The following is a 25,030-nucleotide window of genomic DNA, read 5'->3' on the forward strand; positions in this document are numbered from 1 at the left end:
AGGAGTGGGACACTGGCCCCATATGCCAGAGGTGGGAGGTTCAAGCCCAGGCCTGGCCAAAAACTGCAAAACAAAAAAGATAATTGACTTAAATGATTTATTTATTTATTTGGAGACAGAGTCTCACTATGTTGCCCTCAGTAGAGTGTGGCATCACAGCTCACAGCAACCTCCAACTTTTAGGCTTAAGTGATTCTCTTGCCTCAGCTTCCCAAGTAGCTGGGACTATAGGTGCCTGCCAGAAGGCCCAGCTATTTTTTTGGTTGTAGTCGTGGTTGTTTGGCAGGACCAGGCTGGGTTGAACGTGCCAGGTCTGGTGTATATGACTGGTGCCCTAGCCTCTTAGCTATAGGCACCAAGCCTGACTTAAATGATTTAATTTTGGTTTTGCATCAGGCTAAGTTTGGGAGGCTTTTTATTATTAATACATATTGCCTGGGATTCATTTCAGATCTTCTGAAAATTATCTCATTTCTTCTTCACGTTACAAAGAGAAGAAATTGGAGCAAGTGATCATTGAATTGTGTTAAGTAAATGTACTTAGACCCAGGTGACTTCATCAGCCTGAAGTTTATAATTTTGGGATAGTGAAGAAAGTGTTAATGTATATGGAGAAACAAAACACATGTGTTAGTATAAGCATGTATTTCTTCATTTTTTCTTAGTTTAATGTGTGTATGTTTATGTAAATGTTTCACTAGGACCATAACCTAATGTTTTTATTTATTTATTTATTTTAGAGACACAGTCTCATTTTGTCACCCTCAGTAGAGTACTGTGGCGTCACAGCTCACAGCACCCTCCAGCTCTTGGGCTTAGCTGATTCTCTTGCCTCAGCGTCCCGAGTAGCTGGGACTATAGGCACCTGCCACAACGCCCAGCTATTTTTCTGTTGCAGTTTGGTTGGGGTCAGGTTCGAACCCACCAGCTTCGGTATATGGGGCCGGCGCCCTACTCACAGAGCCACAGGCACTGCCTCAACAAAATGTTTTATATGAGGATCTAGAAGAAACTTTAAGAGGTATTGAGAAGTTGTGTGAAACTCTGAGCCTCAGTTTTGGGGGGCTTTTTTTTTGTCTATAAATGGGGATGTACCGCTTAAGTTTGTTGTGAAACTTGAGTTAGTATTGGTGAAGTAGTTGGAAACCTTACTATGACTGGATGGACACTACTCCGAGTATTATGCTCAATATGTTTTCTTTGAATAAAAATTTGAACCCCTTGTATGGTGTTCTTGAAAGTTTTGAAGCCAGATCCCGACATACAGAAAGCTATGTCACTCACATGTCACATATTTAGCTCAATAATGGCAAAAACGCTCAGTTATAAATATTGCTGCTATTCAGATACCTATTCCCTTACTTTGGATTTATGTGGTCATTTGCTCACAAATTACATAAGAACAGAGGAAATCTATGACACAAGGCATGTAGTTTGAGGTTGAGAATATCTGGATTTTTAGGTGCTGAAACCCAGGAATATCTAATTTTTTTTTTTTTTTTTTGTCCAGGGCTGGGTTTGAACCCACCACCTCTGGACCTCTGGCATATGGGGCCAGAGCCCTACTCCTTTGAGCCACAGGGCCTGCCCGTATATCTGATATTTTAATTAGCAGTAATTGCACCTCAGATAAACCTCATCAGCTATAATACTGCCACTGCACAATGCTCAATATCGGATATTTTAAAAAGATTCTTATTAACCAAGAGAAATGTTTGCCAGCCAGGTTTTCTGCTGAGAATCATTTACTAAAGAAGGAAATTAAAGAGTTTGATCTTAAGCATTAATTTTCCTCTCAAGGGGTTATAATCAAATAGGTAACTATGGTGTTTCACTTGGCCATCTGGGCATTCAGGAAGTTTTATAATTCTTCATGGTAAGTTCAATACGTTTCCTGTAAGAGAAGAATCTGTTTAGAGAAATCGTATTTGGGGAAATTAAGAGAAAAGCTACCACATTGGTAACCATACCCAGAGTCCAGCAGAAGGAATTAACAATTATTAACAATTATTCTCTGAATCAAGGCAGACTAGAGTCATTCTAATTTCACTGCAGAAGAAAAAAGCAGAGCGTAAGAGGGAGAAGAGGAGGGCAAAGGATGTGGATGTCTGTGTGAGTCTTTGGATGCCAGGAGAGCTTGTGGGAGCTCCCATGATGGGTGGTGGATCTGACATGAAGCAAGATTGATAAGAGGCCTGTGGAGGACATGGGAGGCACAGAAGGTGGTGTTGCAGAACAGAGTCTGCGAGCTGACCTGCCAGGTACAAGGCTCAGCCTGGCCAGTTCCTTGCTCTGTGGCTTGGGCAAGTCACATGGCCTCTCTAGACTTCTGTTTCTTCAAATATGAGTATGTGAATTGTAGCTAATGTAATTCATAGCAATGCCTTGGGCCTTGGTCATGTTGGGGCTTTGAGGAACGTGGGAGAGAAGACACAGGGAAGGCATGTGACATATTACAGAGCTGATGGTTTGGCCATCAGTGATAATCATTAGTTTTCCTGTTATAGGTATTATTCTTTTCTTTGTGATCCTGTTTTTGGCTGGGGCTGGGTTTAAACCCACCACCTCCGGCATATGGGACTGGTGCCCTACTCCTTTGAGCCACAGGCACCGCCCTTAAGTGATTCTCTTGCTTCAGCCACCCAAGTAGCTGGGACTACAGGCACCTACCACAATGCCTGGCTGTTTTTTTTGCAGTTGTCATTGTTTAGCAGGCCCAGGCCGGGCTCGAACCCACCTGCCTCAGTGTATGTGGCCGGTGCTGTAACCACTGAGCTATGGGCGCCATCATACACTCTGTTTTCATCCATAGTGTAGTTACCTCAATGTAAGAATATCATTCATATTATCGCCCTTACTGATGTTGTGTGTTAATATCTATACTGTTGGCAGAGGGGAATAAAAAAATCCATACTGTTCACTTAGACAAGATTACTGCAGTGTGTTATCATGTACTTTTGGCTTCCCATATTCCCCATCCATGTTGATGTTGCCTACAATTTTTGTGCTTGGTTACTATGAACATAATTTCTTTTCTTTCTTTGCAGTTTTTGGCTGGGGCTGGGTTTGAACCCACCACCTCCGGCATATGGGGCCGGAGCTCTACCCCTTTAAGCCACAGGCGCCGCCATAATTTCTTTTTTTTTGAGAAAGAGCCTCAAGCTGTCACCCTGGGTAGAGTGCCATGGCATCATAGCTCACAGCAACCTCCAACTCCTGGGCTCAAGTGATTCTCCTGCCTCCTCCTCCCAAGTAGCTGGGACTATAGGTGCCCACCACAATGACCGGCTATTTTTTTGGTTGCAGCCATCATTGTTGTTTGGCAGGCCCGGATTCGAACCCACTGGCTCAGGTGTATGTGGCTGGTGCCTTAGCCGCTTGAGCCACAGACGCAAAGCCGAATATAATTTCTTTTCTTTGTTTCTAGTCTATTTTTTCCTAAATAAAAATAGCATGTACCAAAATATTTCATCATCCCAACTTCTTAACATCTCTTGCAGGATCTCCTGGGGTTTTTTGCCTTTTATTACTTTCTTCCAAAGTATTTTCAGTTGTCCAATAATTGTCTCAAATCATAATTATATTCATAAGAACATAAGTTTTTAAAATTAATTTTAACATTTGAATGATAATGTGACTGGATATACAATTCTGTGAGTGCTGTGGTTTGAATGTGTCCCCCAAAGTTCATGTGTAGGATTCTTCACCCAATGCAACAGCATTACTACCTAAAAGTGGGACCTTTAAGAATTTCTAAGGTCCTGAAGGCTCCGCCCTCATAAACATTTGGATTAATGTTGTTATCACATGAGTGGGCTAGTTATTGTGAGAGTGGGTTCCTGATAAAAGATCGAGTTCAAGCCCCTTTCCTCCTTCCTCTCCCTCATGCATGAGGGCTGGTGTACATGCCTTTTGCCCTTCCGCCTCTCACCATGAAATGACATAGCAGGAAGGTCATCACTAGATGCTGGAACCGTAAGTGTGGACTTCCCAGCCTCCAAACCATGAGAAACAAGTCTGTGTTGTTTACAAATTACTCAGTCTGTGGTGTTGTGTCACAACAGCATGAAGAAGACTAAGAAATACATATTTTTTCCCTTTTCACCCCCGACAATTATACACACACATTGCACATGCTTATATATGCCTTGTCTTCTTGCATCCAGTGTTACCGTAAAATCTGATGCCGATCTGATGTATTTTTTTAGAAAGGATCGATCTTCTCTCTAAAAGATTTTATAATTTATCTTTGATATCCATAAATTTTATTAGAATGCGTCCATGAGAAGATATTTTCTATCTTTCCTCCTTGCAATGCTACTGAGCCCTTTCTTTTTGTTTTTGTTTGTTTGTTTTGTTTTTTTGTTTTTGGCCGGGGCTGGGTTTGAACCCGCCACCTCCAGCATATGGGACCGGCGCCCTACTCCTTGAGCCACAGGCGCCGCCCCAACTTGTTTTTTTTTTTTTTTTTTTTTGCTACTGAGCCCTTTCAAACTGAAGTCTTTCATAGTCTTATTTCTGCAATATTTATCTTATTTATTCAAGAATTTCTTCATCGGCCGGGCGTGGTGGCTCACACCTGTAGTCCCAGCGCTGTGGGAGGCCGAGGCGGGTGGACTGCCTGAGCTCAGAGGTTCGAGACCAGTATGAGCAGCAGTGAGCCAGAGTAAGACCCCGTCTCTACTAACAACATCAAAAACAGCCGGACGTTGTGGTGGGCGTCTGTAATCTCAGCTACTGGGGAGGCAATGGGAAAGAGCATCACCAGAGGAAGAACATTTTTTAAAAAGAAGAAAATGAACAACGACGACAATAAAAAAGTACTTCAAAAAAAGAAGAATGAACAAGCAAGCTGAAATTAAAAGTAAAAAAATTAAAAAAAAAAGAATTTCTTCATCTTTTTTTATTTGTATGATTTTCTGGGACTCCTACTACATAGCTGTTGGCACAAGTAGATTTATTCTCTACAGCTCTTTATGCCATATCTCCATATCATTTAGGAGGCAGTCTTCCTAATATATACTTGGTGATTTGGAGGAGGAGAAAAGAGGGGTAAATGGCAAGTGTATCTAGCCAGTCCCCACCCTTTTTCTTCTCTTTCTCTCTCTTATTTATACAAATTTCCAACTCTTTTCATTAACTATGCCCCAGTGAGGCTTTTGCACGGTCCCAATATTATTCCTCAGAAGTGGCCCCTGCTCTAAGGGTTATTGCTACCATTTTTCTTTCTTTCTTTCTTTTTTGAGAGAAAGTCTCACTATGTTGCCCTCAATAGAATGCCATGGCGTCACAGCTCACAGCAACCTCAAACTCTTGGGCTTAAGCGATTCTCTTGCCTCAGCCTCCCAAGTTGCTGGAACTACAGGCACCCACCACAATGCCCAACTATTTTTTTTGTTGTTGTAGTTGTCATTTTTGTTTGTCAGGCCTGGGCTGGGTTTGAACCTGCCAGCCCCGGTGTATGTGAAGAGTCAATAATAAACACTTCATGAACTAAGACAAGAGCAGCACCCAAAAAGATTTGACCTGACACCTCTGCTCACTCTTTCCCAGGGCTGTAGCTAAGCATGAGCAAGTTCAAGACAGCCTTCTCCTTCCCCAAGAGTGTCTTATATTTTTTCCTTCCTTTCTATCCTCCTCCCCTTCCTCCTCTTCCTCATCTTTCTCTTCCTCCTCCTCCTCCTCCTCTTCTTCCTGTTCTTTCTCTTCCTCTTCCTCTTCTTCTCCTCTTTTTTCTTTTTCTTCCTAGTCTCCCCACCCCTCCTCTCCCTTTCTGGAGTCATCACTTCTCTCAAACTACAATTGTTTCTCCAGGATTGATTTAGGGGAAGGAACTAATAGCCTTTTGAAGTTCAACATTAGGGCTGGCTCTTAATGCAATCATATATACATGTATATGAGTACAGAAGTTTTTATTTATAAAACCTACATTACAGGGCGGCGCCTGTGGCTCAGTCGGTAAGGCGCCGGCCCCATATGCCGAGGGTGGCGGGTTCAAACCCAGCCCCAGCTGAACTGCAACCAAAAAATAGCCGGGCGTTGTGGCGGGCGCCTGTAGTCCCAGCTACTTGGGAGGCTGAGGCAAGAGAATTGCGTAAGCCCAGGAGTTGGAGGTTGCTGTGAGCTGTGATGCCATAGCACTCTACCGAGGGCCATAAAGCGAGACTCTGTCTCTACAAAAAAAAAAAAAAAAAACCTACATTACACTTGAGTCCTTTCAAGTCTACATCTCATTTGAGTTTCATGATAAAGAGAGGAGTACTAGTTGATATTAACTAAAAGACTTGTGACTTTTGCTTCACTGCTTTTCCCCTCACATCATATCCTGTACTCTTAGGATAACTGGGCTCACTACCTATACCTAAGACTAACTAAAGCTGGGCGGCACCCATAGCTCAGTGAGTAGGGCACCGGCCACAAACACCAAGACTGGTGGGTTCGAGCTCGGCCCAGGCATGCTATAAACAACAACAACTACAACAACAATAGCCAGGTGTTGTGGCAGGCACCTGTAGTCCCAGCTACTTGGGAGGCTGAGGCAAGAGAATCGCTTAAACCCAAGAGTTTGAGGTTGCTGTGAGCTGTGATGCCACAGCACTCTACCAAGGGTGATAAAGTGAGGCTGTGTCTCAAAAAAAAAAAAAGAAAAGAAAAGAATAACTAAAGCTATCAATGGCACTGCCTTTAGATCACTGAATTTGTACAAAGGGTTATGACTTTGGTTGGCATTCTTAATCTCTGTAAACCTTTCCATTAGAACTTCCTGCATTACTTTGTAAAAACAACATTAATTATTATATACCAACAATTGCATCTCGGTAGAGAGATAGAATTGTGCTCTGCAGTAAAATTTACAAGTGATCTCCTGATTCGAATGAAACAGAAGGAGGATCACTATATTTAGAAGCTGCACAATTCTTTTCTGGATAGCTCTGATTTAGGGACAATTCTTTCCAGTCTATACTAAAGTGAAATCTTTCTTGCCAATCTCTCCTCCTGCATGACCCTAAAACTCTTCTCCACTTTTGAACATGAGTCTTAACTTTAGCATTTAAGTCATTCTTAGAACATTTTGGACACCATTCCCCAAATATCTTCAAGTTTAAAAGCATCCCTTTTTAAGCCGGGTGTTGTGGTGGGTGCCTGTAGTCCCAGCTACTCGGGAGGCTGAGGCAAGAGAATTGCTTAAGCCCAAGAGTTTGGGGTTGCTGAGAGCTGTGACGCTACAGCCTTCTACCCAGGGTGACAGCTTGAGACTCTATCTAAAAAATAAAAAATAAAAAACAGCATCCCTTTTAAGTTTGAAATGGACATAAGACCAGAGGTATATTTGAGGGGGGCTGTGGGTTGAGGTGTGGTCCAGATATAAAAGGAGGGGATTTAGTAGGATTTCTGTGAATTAGCCCTGGTTAACAAGAACCTGACAGTGATAGAAATCATGTGCAATATCTTCATAGCTACCCCAAATCATGAAAGTGCCTATAAGCTCTCATGATTTCTTTAATGGAACTAGAGAACATTCAGGTTATAGACCTCCTCTGAGTTAATAATATGTGTGCTGGTCTGTAAATCAGATGACCCTTGTGAGCTTATCAGAAGATAAGCTTGTCAGAAGATATTGTCATAAAATTATTGCTACATTACATAACTATCCTATTTTACCTACATTATTTCCTACCCTCTTTATTGTCTCTTCTACAATGATTTCTCCCGGTCTCACTGCCATGTCTCATAATACAAAAGTGATCTCTATGGCGCCAGCTGAGTTCTTGCTTTAGTCCCATAATCATAAAGTCAAGGACACACCATCTAGACTCAGGGCTAAGGAAAGTCCTGGTCCATTGACTTTCAGAATAACTGTTGACATTCCAGTTAGTGCCTTTTGTCAATATGCCAGATATTGGGTATGGCAGGGAAGAGAAAGGGCAGAATAGATGTACTTTACTACTAAATTATCAGGCCAAGATATATTTCTTCTCCTAGAACAGCGATTCTCAACCTGTGGGTTGTGACCCCTTTGTAACAATGAAAATACATCCTGCATATCAGATATTTTTATTACGATTCATAACAGTAGCAAAATTACAGTTATGAAGCAGCAACGAAAATAATTTTCTGGCTGGGGGTCACCACAACCTGAGGAACTGTATCAAAGGGTCACAGCATTAGGAGGCATTAGGAAGGTTGAGAACCACTGCCCTAGAAGATGTATTTTGGAGATGATTGGGAAAAATTTAATAAGAAGTATGTGTTAAGAGATGACAAGGAACTAACTAGGTGTACTAAGACCTCATGAGTATGTAAGGAAATGTCCAAATTTATTAGAAATGTACCCAGAAGTATGTAGGAGTGAATGACATATCTGAGACTTGTATTATTTCATTAAAGAAAAAAGAGAATAAAAGAATAGAGGGAGGAAATGTGGCAAAACATTGTAATTCATTAATTCCATATGACAAGTATATTGGATTTATTATATTAGTGTCTCTACATTTATCTATGCTTGAAATTTTTCATAACATATTTAAAACTCTACAACAGTGATCTCTTATCTATATATGATTTACTTTTAAAAATAAAAGTGACTTTACTTACACATGGTCCATCATGTATTTTGGTTATGTTAAGTCCTTCATATCTGAAAGAAATTATATTTTGAAATGATTATTTTTGTTATGTGGTCTATCATAAATTATGACTAAATTTTATTTAATCAATTTTGGATAAGTTTGATAAGGAAACTCCTAATAGTGAATTTTTAACAAATATTTTATAATATCTACTATATGGATCTTGGGCGGTGCCTGTGGCTCAGTGGGTAAGGTGCTGGCCCCATATACTAAGGGTGGCAGGTTCGAACCTGGCCCTGGCCAAACTGCAACTACTATATGGATCTTTATTTATCAAAGAGATTGAATACATAGAAGCTATTTAGCCTGAAGCAAAATATATAAATTCAAAATAACCTATGAAGAATTATGTAGAAATATGGTGGATTAGAAAAAGAATGTATCTTAAAGATTAAAATATATATTTGGTGAAAGTTGAGTCATTACTACTGACCTTACAGAAATAAAAAGAAATATAAGAGAAGACTATGAACAATTGTACATCAATAAATTAGATAGATGAAATAGAAATTTCCCTAGAAACATACAAATTACCAAAACTTACTCAAGAAGAAACAAAAGAATCTCAACAGGCCTATTACAAGTAAAGATTGAATGAGTAATCAAAAACTTCCTAACAAAGAAAAGTTTAGAGCCAGATGGCTTCACTAGTGAATTCTACCAAATATTTTAAAAGATTTAATGCCAATCTTTCTTCAACTCTTCCAAATAATAGAAAAGAAGGGAACACTTCCTAATGTAGTCTATAAAACAAGCATTACTATGACATCCAACTCAGACAAAGATGTCACAAAAAAGAAAATTATGCACCAATATCCATTATGAATATAGATGCAAAAATTCCCAACAAAATACTAACAAACTGAATCCAACAGAATAGTACAAAGGATTATGCACCATGACCAGTGGGATATATCCCAAGAATTTAGAGTATTTCAACCTTAAAAAAATCAACCAATTTGATAACATCATATTAGTAGAATGAAAGAAAAATGCACAAGATAATCTCAGTTGATGCTAAACACACACATGCACACAATATCCAACAAAATCCAATATTCTTTCATAACAAAAACACTTAGAAAATTAGGACTAGAAGGGAACTTCACCAGTATAATAAAGAACACAAGAAACTCATAGTCAAGACTGAAAGATTCCTTATATCAGAAAGAAGATGAGGATGCCCATTTTCACCACTGATACTCAATATTGCACTGGAAATTCTAGGCAGAGCTATTAGGCAAGAAAAAGAAATAAAAGTCATCTAAATCAGAAAGAAAAACGTTGAAATATCTCTATTCAAAGATGACATGATCTTTCCTGGTATGGTGGCTCATGTCTCCATAATCCCAGCACTTTAGGAGGTGGAGGTAAGAGGATTGCCTGAGGCCAGGGGTTCAAGATCAGCCCAGGCAACATAGCAAGACTCTGTCTACACACACACACACACACACACACACACACACACTCACAAATTAGCTGATGCGGTAGTGGGTGCTTGTAGTCCTAGCTACAAGGGAGGCTGAAGCAAGAGGATCACTTGAGCCCATAAGTTGAAGGTTATAGTGAGCTATGATTATGCCACTGCACTGGGTGACATTTTTACCTTCACCTAATTTATGTAAAAGAAAAAAAAAACCCAAAGATGACTTGATACTTTATACAGAATATCACAAAGCATTAATATGAAAATCCCAGTTAATATAAAAACTACTAAAGCTAATAAACAAATTTAGTGAAGTTGCAAAGTATAAGATTAACACACAAAAAACAGTTGTGTGTCTATAAATCAGCAAAGAACAATTTGAATAAAATTAAATTCTATTTAAGATAGTATCTGAAAAATGAAATAATAAATTTAAGCTGGTGGAAGACTTGTTCACTGAAAACTTCACAAGTCACAAAACATTGTTGAAACAAGTTAAAAAAGATCTAAATAAATGAAAGCTATCCCATGCTCACTGACTAGAAGAACTAATATTGTTAAGATAACAGTGATACTAAAGCAATCTACAGGTTCAAAGCAATCACTATCAAAATCCAGTTTTTTTCTTCTTCTTCTTTTCTTTCTTTTTTTTTTTTTTTGCAGAAATGGAAAAGCTGGTTTTCAAATTCATATGGAATTGCAAAGGGACCTGAGTAGCCAAAACCATCTTGAAAAAGAAACAAAGTTGGATGACTCCAAATGCCCAATCAAAAAATTTAAAAAAAGACTTCCTACAAAACTACAGTAATCAGTGTGGTACCGATATTAGGATAGAAATACATTCTATGTAGAATTTTGTAAATATTCTATAAAATTTTATAATGAATATTTTGTAAATAAAGATACATTTAGCTACAATTTCCCATTTTCCCTATGTATGGTGGATTTGGAGACAGCCTGTAGAACAATGGAATAGAATTGAGAATCTAAAAATAAACATCTATTTTTTCAAGGCCATTCAGTGGGGGAAAAAATAGTTTCTTCAACAAACAAAGTTGGGACAATTGAATAATTACTTGCAAAAGAATGAATTTGGAGCCCTATATCACATCATATCTAAAAATTGACTGAAAAATAGATCGATGAGCTAAATCTAGAAAACTCTTAGAAGAAAAAGTAGAAGTAAATCTTTATGCCTCTGGGTTTTACAATGGTTTCTTAAGGTGTAGTACCAAATGCAAGGGCAATAAAAGAAAAAAAATGAGATAAATCAAAATTACAACTTTGTGCATCAAAGGACATTATCATGAAAGTATTATAAAAGATTACCTATCAAATGGAAGAAAATATTTGAAAGCATTCAAATATTTTTTCTATCTATTATCTAGTATCCAGAATATATAAAGAACTCTTACAACTTGAAAATAAGAAGATAAGAATGCACTTTGAAAATGGACAAAGGACTTTAATAGACATTCTTCAAAAGAGGTTTACAGATGGCCAACAAGTACATGAAAAGATACCTAACCTCATTAGTCATTAGAGAAATGTAAATGAAAACTGTAATGAGACACCATTTTACACCTACAAAGATGGATAAAATAATTTTCTGAAGGGCAGTGCCTGTGGCTCAAAGGGGTAGGGTGCTGGCCCCATATGCCGGAGGTGGCGGGTTCAAACCCAGCCCTGGCCAAAAACTGCAAAAAAATAATTTTCTGAAAAATGCTAGTGTGGATATGAAGATATTAGAGCCCTAAAACCATCCTGGAAGAATGCAAAATGGTTTGGCCTCTATAGAAAATTTTGGTGATTCCTCAAAAAGTTAAACATAAATTTACCATATGACCCAGCAAATTCTTCTCCTCAGTATATACCTCAAAGCACTGAAAAGAGTATTCAAACAAATACTTGTACATAAATGTTCACAGCAGCATTTATTCACAATAGTTAAAAGTGAAAACAATCCACAAGGCAATCAATAGATAAATGAAAAAAATTATGGGAAATAATGGAATATTATTCAGCAATAAAAAAGAAATGAAGATACATGATAAAATATAGATGAATCTCAAAATTATTATGCTAAGTGAAAGAGCGAGACAAGAAAAGGACTTATGTTGTATAATTCCATTTATATGAAATATACAGAATAGTTAATCTCTGAAAACAGAAAGCAGATTGTTGGTTGCCAGGGACTGTGGGGAATGAGAGAATGAGAAGTAACTGCTTAATAAATATGGGGTTTTATTCTGGGTGATGAAAATGTTTGGAAGTAGATACAGGTGATAGTTTCATAACTTTGTAAATGTACTAAATGCTACCAATTTGCTCACTTTATTTATTTATTTAGAGACAGAGTCTCACTCTGTCACCCTGGGTAGAGTGCCATGGTGTCATCATAGCTTAGAGTAACCGCAAACTCTTGGGCTCAAGTGATCCTGAGTAGCTGGGACTATAGGCACCCACCAACGGCCCCTGGCTAATTTTTTTTGTTTCTATTTTTAGTAGAGACAAGGTCTTGCTCTTGCTCAGGCTGGTCTTGATCTCCTGAGCTCAAAAGCAATCTACCCTCCTCAGCCTTACAGAGTGCTAGAATTACAGGCATGAGCCACCACACCCAGTCAAGACAAAACTTTTAAATCAGTTATTTTAACTATGTTTAAAGGACTAAAGGAAACTATGTCTAAAGAACCAAAGGCAAACCTGAGAATGATGTCTTATCAAATAAAGAATATTAAAAAAGAGATATAAGTTATATTTAAAAGAACATGAATAGAAATTTCGAAGTTGAAAAATACAAAGATCTGAAATGAAAAATTCACAAGATGGGCTTGACACAAGGGTTAAGCAGAGAGAATAAACAATCAAGTGAGCTTGAAGATGGTCAATTAACACTATCCAGACTGAGTAAAAGGAAGAAAAATAACATAAGGAAAAACCAACAGAGTGGGTCAAAATGCCTCAGATAGCAAATAAAATAAAACCCAATTCAGCTCGGAAAAAAATGAACAGAGCCACAGTTAGTGTGGAATAGCAGCAAAAGTATCGACATATACACCAAGGAGAAGAGAGAGAGGAAAAAAGCAAAATAATATTTGAAGAAATAATGGCTATCATTTCTGAAGGAAAGTATTTGTTGTTGTTGTTGTTCCGGTCGTCATTGTTATTTAGCTGGCCCTGGCTGGGTTCAAACCGCCAGCCTCGGTGCATGGGGCTGGTGCCATAACCACTGTGTTATGGGCACTGAGCCTTGAAGGATAGCATTTTTAAACGGCTGAAAATCTCCCAAATTTGAGGAAAAACATTAATCTGTGTGTACAAGAAATTCAACAAACTCAAGATAAACAGTAATAGATCCACATGTAGATAAGCCATTGTAAAATTGCCGAAGACAAAGAGAAAATCTTAAAAGCAGCAAGCCACATACACCAGAGGTGGCAGGTTCAAATCTAGCCCGGGCCTGACAAACAACAATGATAACTACAATCAAAAAATAGCTGGGCATTGTGGCGGGTGCCTATAGTCCCTGCTACTTGGGAGTCTGAGGCAAGAGAATTGCTTAAGCCCAGGAGTTAGAGGTTGCTATGAGCTGTGATGCCACTGCACTCCACCCAGGGTGACAGCTTGATGCTTTGTCTCAAAAAAAAAAAAAAAAAAAAAAGTAGCAAGAAGTGAATTACCACATAGAAATGATTCTCAGAAAGTTTAACATCTAATTTCTCATCAGAAACCATGGAAGCTGAAAGCAGTGCGATTATATATATGAAAGAAAATGGCAGTACCAAGAATTATATGTCCAGCAAAACTATTCTTAAAAAATGAAAGTGAAATCATGGTGTTCCCAGCAAATAAAAATTGAGAGAATTTGTTGCTAGCAGACCTAAAAAATACTAAAGTGAGTTCTTCAGATGAAGTGAAAGGATATTAGACAGAAACTTGAATCCACATGAAAAAATAAAGAGCCAGTACGGTAAAAGTAGATCAAAAGGAAAATATAAAAAACAGTATAAACATTTTTTCATTGGTAAATCTTTTTCTCCTATATGATTTAACAGATTTATTGCACAAAGCAATAATTATAAATCTGTGCATAAAGGTATAATTTGGTAAAAACAGTTCAAAATAGGGTAAAGGGAATGAAGCCATATAAAAGCAACATTTTTGAATACTTTTGTAATTATGTTGGTATTAATCCAAATTAGATTGGTGTAAGTGAAAATTTAACTTGCAAACCCCAGTGTAACTCCTAGAAAAATGAGTTGTTTTTTTTTGATATTTTGTAAAAGTGAGTTCTTTTTTTTTTTTTTTTTTGAGACAGAGTCTCAAGCTGTCCCACTGGGTAGAGTGCCATGGCATCATAGCTTACAGCAACCTCCAACTCTTGGACCCAAGCAATCCTCACGCCTCAATTTTTTTCTATCTTTCTTTCTTTTGTTCTTTTATTTATTTATTTTTTTTGAGACAGGGTCTCACTATGTTGCCCTCAGTAGAGTGCTATGGTGTCACAGCTCACAGCAACCTCCAACTCCTGGGCTTAAGCGATTCTCTTGCCTCAGCCTCCCGAGCAGCTGGGACTACAGGCGCCCACCACAACGCCCGGCTATTTTTTGGTTGCAGTTTGGCCGGGGCCGGGTTTGAACCTGCCACCCTCGGTATATGGGGCCGGCGCCCTACCGACTGAGCCACAGGCACCGCCCCAAGAAAATTCTTATTCCTTCTATTGAGGAGAAGCCGTGAAGAGGAAGGGGAGAAAGGCATGTTTGTTATCCTCTTGTGTCTTTGCTTTTCTCTCTTAAGATATTGGACTTAACCTGTAAATCTTAGTTAGACAAAGATGTGGATTTTCTCCTTAAAGGAGAAAGCAGATTTCATACAATACTCCTTTTACCTCTGAAAGGAGCTTCCCTGATGCAAACCTCTATTCCTCACTATTCTCCTTGGACCAGGGAATTGGGCATTTCACATGGTGTCACCCAAAGCTTCTAACATGTTATGGGCCCAAAGACTAAATTATATACCAGGCTGAAAACTAAAGAAAGTTGTTTTGGAAAATATCCATTCAATGACCAATAAATCAATAGCCGGGAAAATTCTTCACTCAGCTTTCTCCTTTTCTTTGTCATCAGGTTTTTGTTCTTTGGCCTGAACAGGCATGGAGATGACCTACATCTATGGTCACATGAGCTAAAGGCTGTGGCTGCTTTCTACTGAGTTTCCTTCACTTGATCCTTATCCAGGCCAGACATAGTACCCCCAGCTCACCTTCTGAGAGTCCAGAGGAATGGAGGAAACTAAGGAGCAAATGGTGGAGGAGTTTTTGAAGGGAAGATATAATTGGATGATGTGGGAAGCGGGCTGAGGAGGTCACCTTATTTTGGTCACCTTTAGCCTCCTGACTTGAAAAAAGGGAGAACAAAATCAATGACTTACAAAACCTTGGAGCAGAGATGGCAGTCACTATTGTAGGTAACGTCATCACTGCCGCATATAGGCTGAGTGGGCTTGAGGTAGGAGAAAAACCAACACTTATATATATTCTTGATGCACTCAACCTGAAGACAAGACACAGGCACTATTTCAGATCTTTTCCTTCAGGTCCTTTGGCCATTGTCATTAGCAGTGGGGGAGGGTGATGGAATCCTTTGCACTAGCCCAGGAGTTCAGAGAAAAGGCTTCAGAAGCCTCAGCGTTTGACCCCAGCACTTAATCACATGTACATAATTGTAATGTAATATATAATTTGTACATTTCCCAATCCCCCATAAATTCCTTATCAGGATAAAAATCCCTGCCCCACCAATCATAAAATGCGATCATTACATTACAGAGAACAGAAGTAGAGAAATGTCTTTCAAGGTTAGAACTTCTTATGAACATTACTGAGTGACTTATCATGTTTGGTGATTCTGATGACACAGCATCTGAAACTTGTCACAGCAGGGTTAGGATGTAGAAGGAAGGAAGCAAAGAGAATATATCATGAGGCCTTCGTGTGAGGGAGGCAAGATGTATGTCCTGGCATATCATGGTGGAAAGACTATAGGACTGAAGTGAATTTGTTCCATGACATTATTATCCTCTTAATGGTGCAAAATATGTGATTTTTATCCCATAGGACAGTTGTATAAGCTGATTGGGGTAATGTTTTGGAGGCGGGGTGATAAAATGTATTACACATATCCGATGACTCAGCTTTTATTGTATTATCCCATGCAGGTCCCTTCTCTTCCCCACCTCCCAGAAGAAAGAGCTGGGAATATCAGGGAAACTGACTCTCTCCCCCATTCCGATTCTTGGGAACCAAGGAAGCAGACCTTACCATTGTCAGTTTTAGGTGCTCTGCCTCAGGAACCTTAGGAAGGACAATGTCTGGAAGACAAAAGCACATACAGAAGAGCTGCTGCTTTGTCTTCTGCCCTCAGGGAAAAAACTAGGATGAGGGAGACCCTGATTGGGACACAGGAAACATCAAATCCCATCAGAAGAGGCTGAGTTCCTCTTTGATGCAAGCTGCCCTCTAAAGGAATAAGGAATCAGGAAATTTCTGTCACTTGCTCTCTTTAGTTATGGTCCTTCCACTTCATACATAAATAACAACTTCTATAATCCTTCTCAATTGTTTTTAATAAACATGCTGTAACTTGCAAAATACTATGAAATAGTTATATTGAGGTGCCTCAAAGTTGCTAAACTTCATTAAGGTTTGCATATGCAATCCAAAGCATTTTAACAATATTAAGGCCTCCAGTCCATGAAGATGGGATGTCTTTCCATTTATTTAGGTCTTTTTAAATTTCTTTCTTTGATGTTTTGTAATTTTAGGTGTACAAGTTGTCACCTCCTTTGGTAAATCTATCCTAATTTTTTTTTTTTTTTTGCTATTTGAAATGAAATTGTTTTCTTAATTTCATTTTCAGAATGTTCATTAGTAATGTATAGAAATGCAACTGGCTTTTGTATATTAATTTAGTATTGTGCAAATTTGCTGACTGATTTATTAGCCTTTTATTAGTTTTTAATGTATTTCTTAGGACTTTTCTATTCACAAAATCGTGACACAAAATAGAGATAATTTACTTTCTTCTTGTCCTATCTAGATGTTTTTATTTCTTTTCTTGGCTACAAACCTGGCTAGAATTTCCAATACAGCATTGGATAGTAGTGGTAAGAGCAATGGGTTGCTCCCTCTCTTCTCCTTTGTACAATTATTGTCAAATACAGTAGAATGTCCAGTACTGACCATCTCCCTGCATTGACCACCTCCTTAAGCTGTCCTAATTTTCACCGACCAGACATGCATCACATGTAAGTATCAGTATAGTAGGTCAAGTTCCCTATGTTGACCACCTCCACATCTTGACTAGTTTGTTGTAGTCCCTTGGGTGGTTAATGTACACAGGTTCTACTATACATCACATTTCTGTGTTCTGTGTTCTCTAACATATAGAATACATTCATGGAAACTTTTTTTGTATTAAGGGAACATACTTCAAATATTTTAATCCTTTTAAATTTATTGAGGCTTGTCTTAAGATATGGCCTATCTTGTCTTAAGATATGGCCTATCCTGGAGAATGTTTCGTGTGCAATACATATACTGTTGTTGAATGGAATACTCTATAGATACCCGTTAGGTCTAGTTGGTTAATAGTGTTATTCTGGCTTCTATTCCCTTGTTGGTCTTCTGTCTAGTTGTTCGAGTCATTATTAAAAGTGGGAGGTGACTACTCGGGAGGCTGAGGCAAGAGAATCGCTTAAGCCCAGGAGTTGGAGGTTGCTGTGAGCTGTGTGAGGCCACGGCACTCTACCGAGGGCCATAAAGTGAGACTCTGTCTCTACAAAAAAAAAAAAAGTGGGAGGTGATATCTCTAACTACTACTGTTGAATTATTGATTTCTCCCTTCAATTCTAATAGTTTTGCTTTATATATGGAGGGTGCCAAAAATGTATACTTATTTTTAAAAAGAAAAAAGTGTATTAAAATTGTAATACTCAGCATAAACTGATAACAAAAAGATGAATATAAGTCATGTTGAGCACCACTTGTAATTACAGAAGTGAAATGTGACTTGACTACTACAAATTTAGCATATTTTTTTCCTTTCTTTTTTTTTTTTTTGCAGTTTTTGGCCAGGGCTGGGCTTGAACCCGCCACCTCTGGTATATGGGGCCGGTGCCCTACTCCTTGAGCCACAGGTGCCATGTTTTTTTTCCTTTCTTAAAATGTATATACATTTGTTGGCATCCTCTGTATTTAAGGCTTTATTTTTAGGTGCATACATGTTTATGATTATTATATTATCCTAATAAATTGACCCTTTTCATTATAAAATGGCCCTGTTTATCTCTAGTTTTTTTGTTTGTTTTGAAGTTTACTTTGATATTAGCATAACCATTCCAGCTTTTTATGGCTGCAGTTTGTGTGATGTATTTTTTTCTATCACTTTACTTCCATCTGTTTTGAATCTAAGGAGTGTCTACCATAAACAGTATACAATTGGATCTATTTTTTATTCAGTCTGACAATTTTTGTCTTTTGATTGGATTGTGTAATTCATTCACATTTAATATTTTGATTGATATATATTTTAGTCTGTGTTACTATAAAGGAATATCTGAGACTGGACAATTTATAAACAAAAGATGTTCATTTGGCTCACAGTTCTGCAGGCTGTACAAGAAGCAAGGTACCAGCATCTGCTTCTGGTGAAGGCTTCAGGCTGCTTCCACTCATGGTAAAAGGTGAAGGGGAGATGACATATGTGGAGATCACATCATATTGCAAGAGAAAAGAAAGAGAGGAGGGAGGTAACAAGCTCTTTTAAACAAACAACTTTCATGGAAACTATTAGAGTGAACACTCATTCATTACCACGAGGAAGGTACCAAGATACTCATGAGAAATCCATCTCCATTACCCAAACACCTGCATTAGGCCCCACCTCCAATACTGGAGATCAAATTTCAATATGTGTTGGGGGAGGTCAATATCCAAACTATAGCAATATACTTGGATTTACAGCTGCCATTTTACTTTTTGCTTTCTGTATGTCTCATGTCTTTTTTGGTCCTCCAGTCATCCTTTTCTGCTCTTTGTTGCATTAAGTGAATATTTTCTAGCGTAAAACTGTAATTCCTTTAGTGATTTGTTTCACTACCTTTTCTGGCTTATTTTTTTAATAATTGCTCTGTGGTTGCTCTGTGAATAATTATATACAGCTTAATTTATTGGGATGTGCTTCAGATATATACTGATTTATAATAATTCCATAATGACATATAGTAATGTCATTCCCATACAGTTCTATTCTTTTCTCCTTCCTCTTATGCTATTATTTTATTTGTATGCTATTATTTTATATATATTACAACTAACTATATATGTCATAAACCCAACCATATATTGTTATAGTTATTATTTCATATAACTTTATTACATTACATTAACCTTCTTATTCACCATTTTTGGTTCTCTTCATTTGTTCCTGTGCATTTAAGTTATCACCTGCTGTCATTTCCTTACATCAGTACTGCTTTGGTCCCACTCACCTCTTTTGTGCTTTTATTGTCAAATATTTCTATATGTTATAGGCTCAACAAGAAAATTATATACATATTGTTTTATATAATGATTTTCAACTCAGTTTAAAAAAAGGAGAAGAAATGTGCATTATCCTGTCTTTATAATTGCATAATTATCTATACCATGTTATCTGTTGTTTATATGGATTTGAATTATTGTCTGTCACTTTCAGTCTGAAGAACTTCCTTTAATATTTTTAGCTGGGCACAGTGGCTCGCGCCTGTAATCCTAGCACTTGGGAGGCTGAGGCAGGTGGACTGCCTGAACTCACAGGTTCGAGACCAGCCTGAGCCAGAGCGAGAGACCCCATCTCTAAAAATAGCCAGGCATTGTGGTGGGCACCTGTAGTCTCAGCTTCCTGGGAGGCTGAGGCAAGAGAATCACTTAAGCCTAAGAGTTTGAGGTTGCTGTGAGCCATGACGCCACAGCACTCTACAAGGGTGACAAAGTGAGACACTGTCTAAAAAAAATTTTTTTTTTAGTAAGATGAGTCTGCTAGAAACAAATTCTCTTAGTTTTTGTTTACCTGGGAAATGTCTTAATTCCACCTTTATTTTTTGAAATATAGTTTTGTTGCATGTTACGATTCTTAGAAGGCAGTTTGGGGTTTTTGTGTTTTGTTTGTTTGTTTTGTTTTGATTAATGTGATGTGATGAATTAATGAATCACATCTCTCTTGTTGCTTTCAAGGTTTCTCTTGGTATTTACCTTTAGGTAGTTGATAATGGCATAAATATCTTTGAGTTTGTCCTATTTGAAGTTCACTAAACTTCTTGGATGCACAGATTAAGGTTTTGGATCTCTTTGCAGGATAAATTTTGAGACCAGCCTTGGCCAGGTTTGCTGGTAGGAGGGGTCTTTTTTTTTTTGAGACAGAGTCTCACTATGTCATCCTTAGTACAGTGCTGTGGCATCACAGCTCACAGCAATCTCAAACTCTTGGGCTTAAGTAATTCTCTTGCCTCAGCCTCCCAAGTAGCTGGGACCACCACAACGCCTGGTTATTTTTTGTTGCAGTTGTTTAGCTGTTGTTTAGCTGGTCCAGGTCAGGCTCGAACTCGCCACCTTTGGTGTATATGGCTGGCACCCTAACCACTGTGCTATGGGTGCCGAGCCTGGGGGGGTCTTTTAGTAGTCTTTTTCTTCCTGGCTCTTTCTGACAAACTAGTTGGCCTATGGTTTAGATTATTGTTCTCATAAAGCCACCTGTTTTATTTTAATTGCTGACCATCAAAATCCCCATTGTTTTTGAGGGTGCCTGTTTTGGTTAGAATGTGTCCCCCACAGCTCATAGTTGGAAACTTAATCCCCAATGTTGAGAGGCAGGACCTTTAAGAGGTGATCGATGAATGCATTAATGTTGTTACCATGGGAGTGGGTTAGTTATTGCAGCAATGGGTTCCTGAAAAAAGGATAAGTTCAGCCCTCACTCCTGCAGGCATACACATGTGTGCTCTCTTACCCTTCCACCTTCTGCCATTGGATGATACAGCAAGACAGTCCTCACCAAACGCAGGCCCCTCAACCTTGGACTTCCCAGCCTCCAGAGCTATAAGAAATAAATCTCTGTTCTTTATAAATTACCCAGTCTCAGGTATTCTGTTATAGCAGCACAAAGTGAACCAAGACAGTGCCCCTAGGCTTGACTTTCACTATAATTGATTCCACATAAAGTCAGGGTTTTTTTTTTTTTTTTCTTTCTTTCTTTTTTTTGAAATCTCTGGAGTCTCATAATCTGCTTCGATGCCAGGGTGAATTATCTATGCCACTGCTCTGGATAATGGCCTGCTTATCTCAGAGTACAAAGCAAAACACTGTGTAAGTGACACACTCTGATCTTCTCAGTTTGTTTTTCTTAGCATGGAACTTGCAACCTATAAGAAAGTCAGGGTGAGGGGAATTGGGGCCTTCCTATTCTAAGCCTACTTCACCTAGGATACCTACTAAACCCTACGATTGGGAGATGGGGGGGAAAGGGTGCACCCTGCCTCTTGGCCTTACTCTCCTGTAATTTAGCCTGAGCAACACAAAGGGGCAGCAATGCTTACGAACGTTGATGGCATGCCCGTCCCAGGGAAACATCATTGCCCTCAACTGTACGCTATGGAGAGAAGGAAACGCGTTTTCTTGGCCACAGCTAACCAGAGTAGAGCTTTCATTAAGCTGAGCTGGGCAGGGGAGGGAAAAGATGAGCTGTAGCTTGAGTTGTACACCCTCTTGCTGTCCTTACCATTTGAAACACTTACCGTAATATGTGTTCATACTTGGTATGGGCCATGATTTCTGTGTATCTTCCACTATTTTGTGTCACACTGTGAGTCCAGGGACCACTCCTGCCATATAACCAGCTCAGTTTCTGGCACAAAGTCAGCAAACAGTATATATTTCTTAGCTATGAAAATAAGTCGGTGCCAGGAAACCCAGCATTGTAGGAGGGGCTAAGATAAGACTGGCACTAAAAAAAGACAACAATTGTAACAGTATGGATGATGGGTTAGAGTAAGTCAAGCTGGAGGTAAAGTTAACAGTTAAGAAGAATATAAAATAATTTTCAGAAAATAATGATGAAAATATTTATTAAGGAAGAGCCATTTTGGTAGAAATGTTAAAAAAAAAAAAGGCATGGACTTATGTGATGCATGAATTTCCTCTCAGCTGAACTTGGTCACTGGATATGGGCACACAGGTGAGATATGGATTTAAGGAGAAATATAAGGCCATACACTATGAGAACAAGGAAAGAGCTATTTTCTTTTTTCTTTCTTTCTTTTTTTTTTTTTGAGACAGTCTTTGTTGCCCTCAGTAGAGCGGCATCATAGTTCACAGCAACCTCAAACTCTTGAGCTCAAATGATCTCCTTGTCTCAGCCTCCTGAGTAGTTGGGACTATAGGTGCCCCCCACAAACCCAGCTATTTTTAGAAATGGGGTCCTGTTCTGGCTCAGGCTGGTCATGAGCTTAGATGATCCACCCACCTCAGCCTCCCAGAGTGCTAGGAGTATATGTGTGAGCCACCATGCCTGGCCCTGGAAAGAGCTATTTTCAAGAACGATGGGATGGCAGACTTTGGTTGACTAATGGTATGCCCCCACCAAGGGTTAGCATTAAGATTTAGTCTGAGGGAACACACTGAGCTTGCAGAGAGGCTGAGGCCAATGGGTGATATGCTCCATAGCAGGGTGAATGAGGATTGAGTGAAAAGTGAGGAAGGGCGGGAATATATCTAGAGTATTTAAACTGGATAGGGAAGGTGAGGCGAGGGAAAGAGCTTTTTTATACAAGATGTGAGCATTATGAAGAATAGTTTTCAGTTTGCTACAGTTTGCTATGAAAAAAATGCTTTGAGAGAGAGTTGCCAATGGAAAGAGACTGAAAATAAAAGAGAAGGAATTGCAAAGTCCAAATGGAGAAAGAATGTATATTGAGGCTCTCAGAGATTCCCTACAGTTAACCATGAACAGTACCTTCACTAAAACTAGCCATTAACCAGAATAATAATCTGAGTCCACTTCCACATACACTAATGAAGCTCTTTTTGGATTTGAAATATGTAAATATAAAACCTCTGGAAATGCAGGTGGTGCCTGTGGCTCAGTGACTAGGGTGCCAGCCCCATGTACCGAGTGTGACGGGTTCTAACCTGACCCCTGCCAAACTGCAACAAAAAATAGCTGGGCATTGTGGCACACGCCTGTAGTCCCAGCTAGTCAGGAGGCTGAGGCAAGAGAACCGCCTAAGCCCAAGAGCTGGAGGTTGCTGTGAGCTGTGATGCCCTGGCACTCTACCGAGGGTGATAGAGTGAGACTCTATCTAAAAAACAAATACAACAAACAAACAAAAGAAAAAAAAAACTCTGGAAATAAACATTTCCAAGGTTTTGAATATCTTGGATAGCAATGTAGTATTTTGAAAAGTCCAATGGTCCCCAGTTTGGGAAACTGGGTTGGATTCCGGGCTTTGATACTAATAGCATCGTATGAATTCTTTAGTTTCTATATCTATAATATGAGGAATTCAGATTAAATACAAGTGAATGGCACTTTCACTTCCATCTCTCATCATCCTGGGATTCTGAATCTACTACAGAAAATGCGGGCAAAGTAAGGACATATAACTTACCAACTTCAAAGGCAGTCCACATAGAGATGACTAGAACAACAATAGTATTTGAGACAATCCCCTTCATGGTGACAGAAAAGCTGTGGAAATATGCAACTTTTGATGGTGAGCCAGAAAATTTTATGTGAAGTACATGCTCTCACGGAGATCCCTTATTGACCAGAAATAAAATCTGAATACTTTGTTTTTTCCTTGGGTCATTAGGAATGGGTTGCATCTGGTGACATTAAATTGCCTAATTCATTTCCTTAAAATAACTGGGCATTACAAAAAATGATCTTAAAAACAGAATTTTAGAAGATGTCAAAAAAAAGAGCTAGTAAAGACTATTTGCAAAGGAAAGAATAAATACCAAGAGTTTTTCAATGAAATATTATTATGTAAAAGCTTGTGTTTATCTCTGAGGTGAAGAGCAGTTACCAGAAAGTTCAGTGACATGTGTAAATCAATAGACAGTAAGAAACAGGAAGGGACTTAATACCTAACACTCACTCCCACGCTCTTACTTCTCCCTAATGCTGTTATTTTGGTGTTGACATTTAGTAATCAATATAGTTACTGGAGTAACATCTTTAGAGTATTTACCAACAGCTTACTTGCATTATTGAAAGTATCATAGTGCATGCTGATTAATATTCATTTGCAGGTTTCTATTCTCTTCATCCTATACATTTTCCAGGCAAATTATGTATCTAGCTAATTTTTGTCCAAGACCATCTCTCAGTAAGAGCACATAAAAAAATAATGCAACTTTTTCTACTAAAAAATTTGCAAATTAGTAAGTCCACCTTACCTGCTATGACTCCCACAGTTGCTCTGAGAAACTGGTTAGACAAGGATAGTTTGCTGGCAATGAAATAGCAACGGAGGTGGAGTGTTTATTTCTGGCAGTTATAATGTCTGGCAGTGAAGTTAGGAAGTATAGATACAATCAAACCTATTGTTTTTTTTTTTGAAACAAGGTCTCACTCTGTCCCTCTGTCCCCCAGGCTAAAGTGCAAGTTGCCTCATCATAGCTCACTGCAACACCTGGAGTTGAATGATCCTTCTGCCTCAGCCTACAGACATTTGCCACCACACCTGGCTAGTATTTGTCTTTTTTTGGAGTGACAAGGTCTTGCTATGTTGCCAAGGCTGGCCTCAAGCAATCCTCCCACCTCAGCTTCCCAAATATAGGCATGAGCCATCATACCTGGCCTATTTCTTTCAACTCCAAATTCTGTAATGTTTAAATCTGGTATGTTCATATTTCAATTTTCTGACCATGCTATGT

General features: G+C 38.8%; 1 protein-coding gene across 2 annotated transcripts; it reads right to left on the bottom strand.

The window, feature by feature from the left end:
• Positions 1-1,756: 1,756 nt before the first annotated feature.
• On the bottom strand, positions 1,757-24,612 carry SPINK8 (serine peptidase inhibitor Kazal type 8 (putative)). Of its 2 annotated transcripts, XM_053600403.1 has the most exons (6): positions 24,551-24,612; positions 23,758-23,837; positions 16,376-16,425; positions 15,487-15,608; positions 8,596-8,638; positions 1,757-1,894 (listed from the first exon to the last, which is right to left on the bottom strand). In XM_053600403.1, the coding sequence occupies exons 2-6, from the start codon at positions 23,822-23,824 to the stop codon at positions 1,883-1,885; spliced, it is 294 nt and encodes a 97-aa protein (XP_053456378.1). In that variant the 5' UTR covers positions 23,825-23,837; positions 24,551-24,612; the 3' UTR covers positions 1,757-1,882. The 2 variants fall into 2 exon arrangements, with proteins under 2 accessions (XP_053456378.1, XP_053456379.1); XM_053600404.1 differs by lacking the exons at positions 23,758-23,837; positions 24,551-24,612 and adding an exon at positions 18,717-18,764.
• Between the last annotated feature and the right edge of the window lie 418 nt (positions 24,613-25,030).

The sequence above is a fragment of the Nycticebus coucang genome, chromosome 8 (assembly GCF_027406575.1).
Source record: "Nycticebus coucang isolate mNycCou1 chromosome 8, mNycCou1.pri, whole genome shotgun sequence".
Classification (NCBI taxonomy): domain Eukaryota; kingdom Metazoa; phylum Chordata; class Mammalia; order Primates; family Lorisidae; genus Nycticebus; species Nycticebus coucang.

Excerpts from the sequence above, each read along its gene's own strand:
- SPINK8 (XM_053600403.1), bottom strand. The coding sequence starts at position 23,824 with ATGAAGGGGATTGTCTCAAATACTATTGTTGTTCTAGTCATCTCTATG. Across the intron at positions 15,609-16,375 it reads AGCACCTAAAACTGACAATG|GTTGAGTGCATCAAGAATAT; the intron begins GTAAGGTCTGCT and ends TCTTGTCTTCAG. Across the intron at positions 8,639-15,486 it reads CATCTCTGCTCCAAGGTTTT|ATATGAAGGACTTAACATAA; the intron begins GTAAGTCATTGA and ends AATTTCTTTCAG.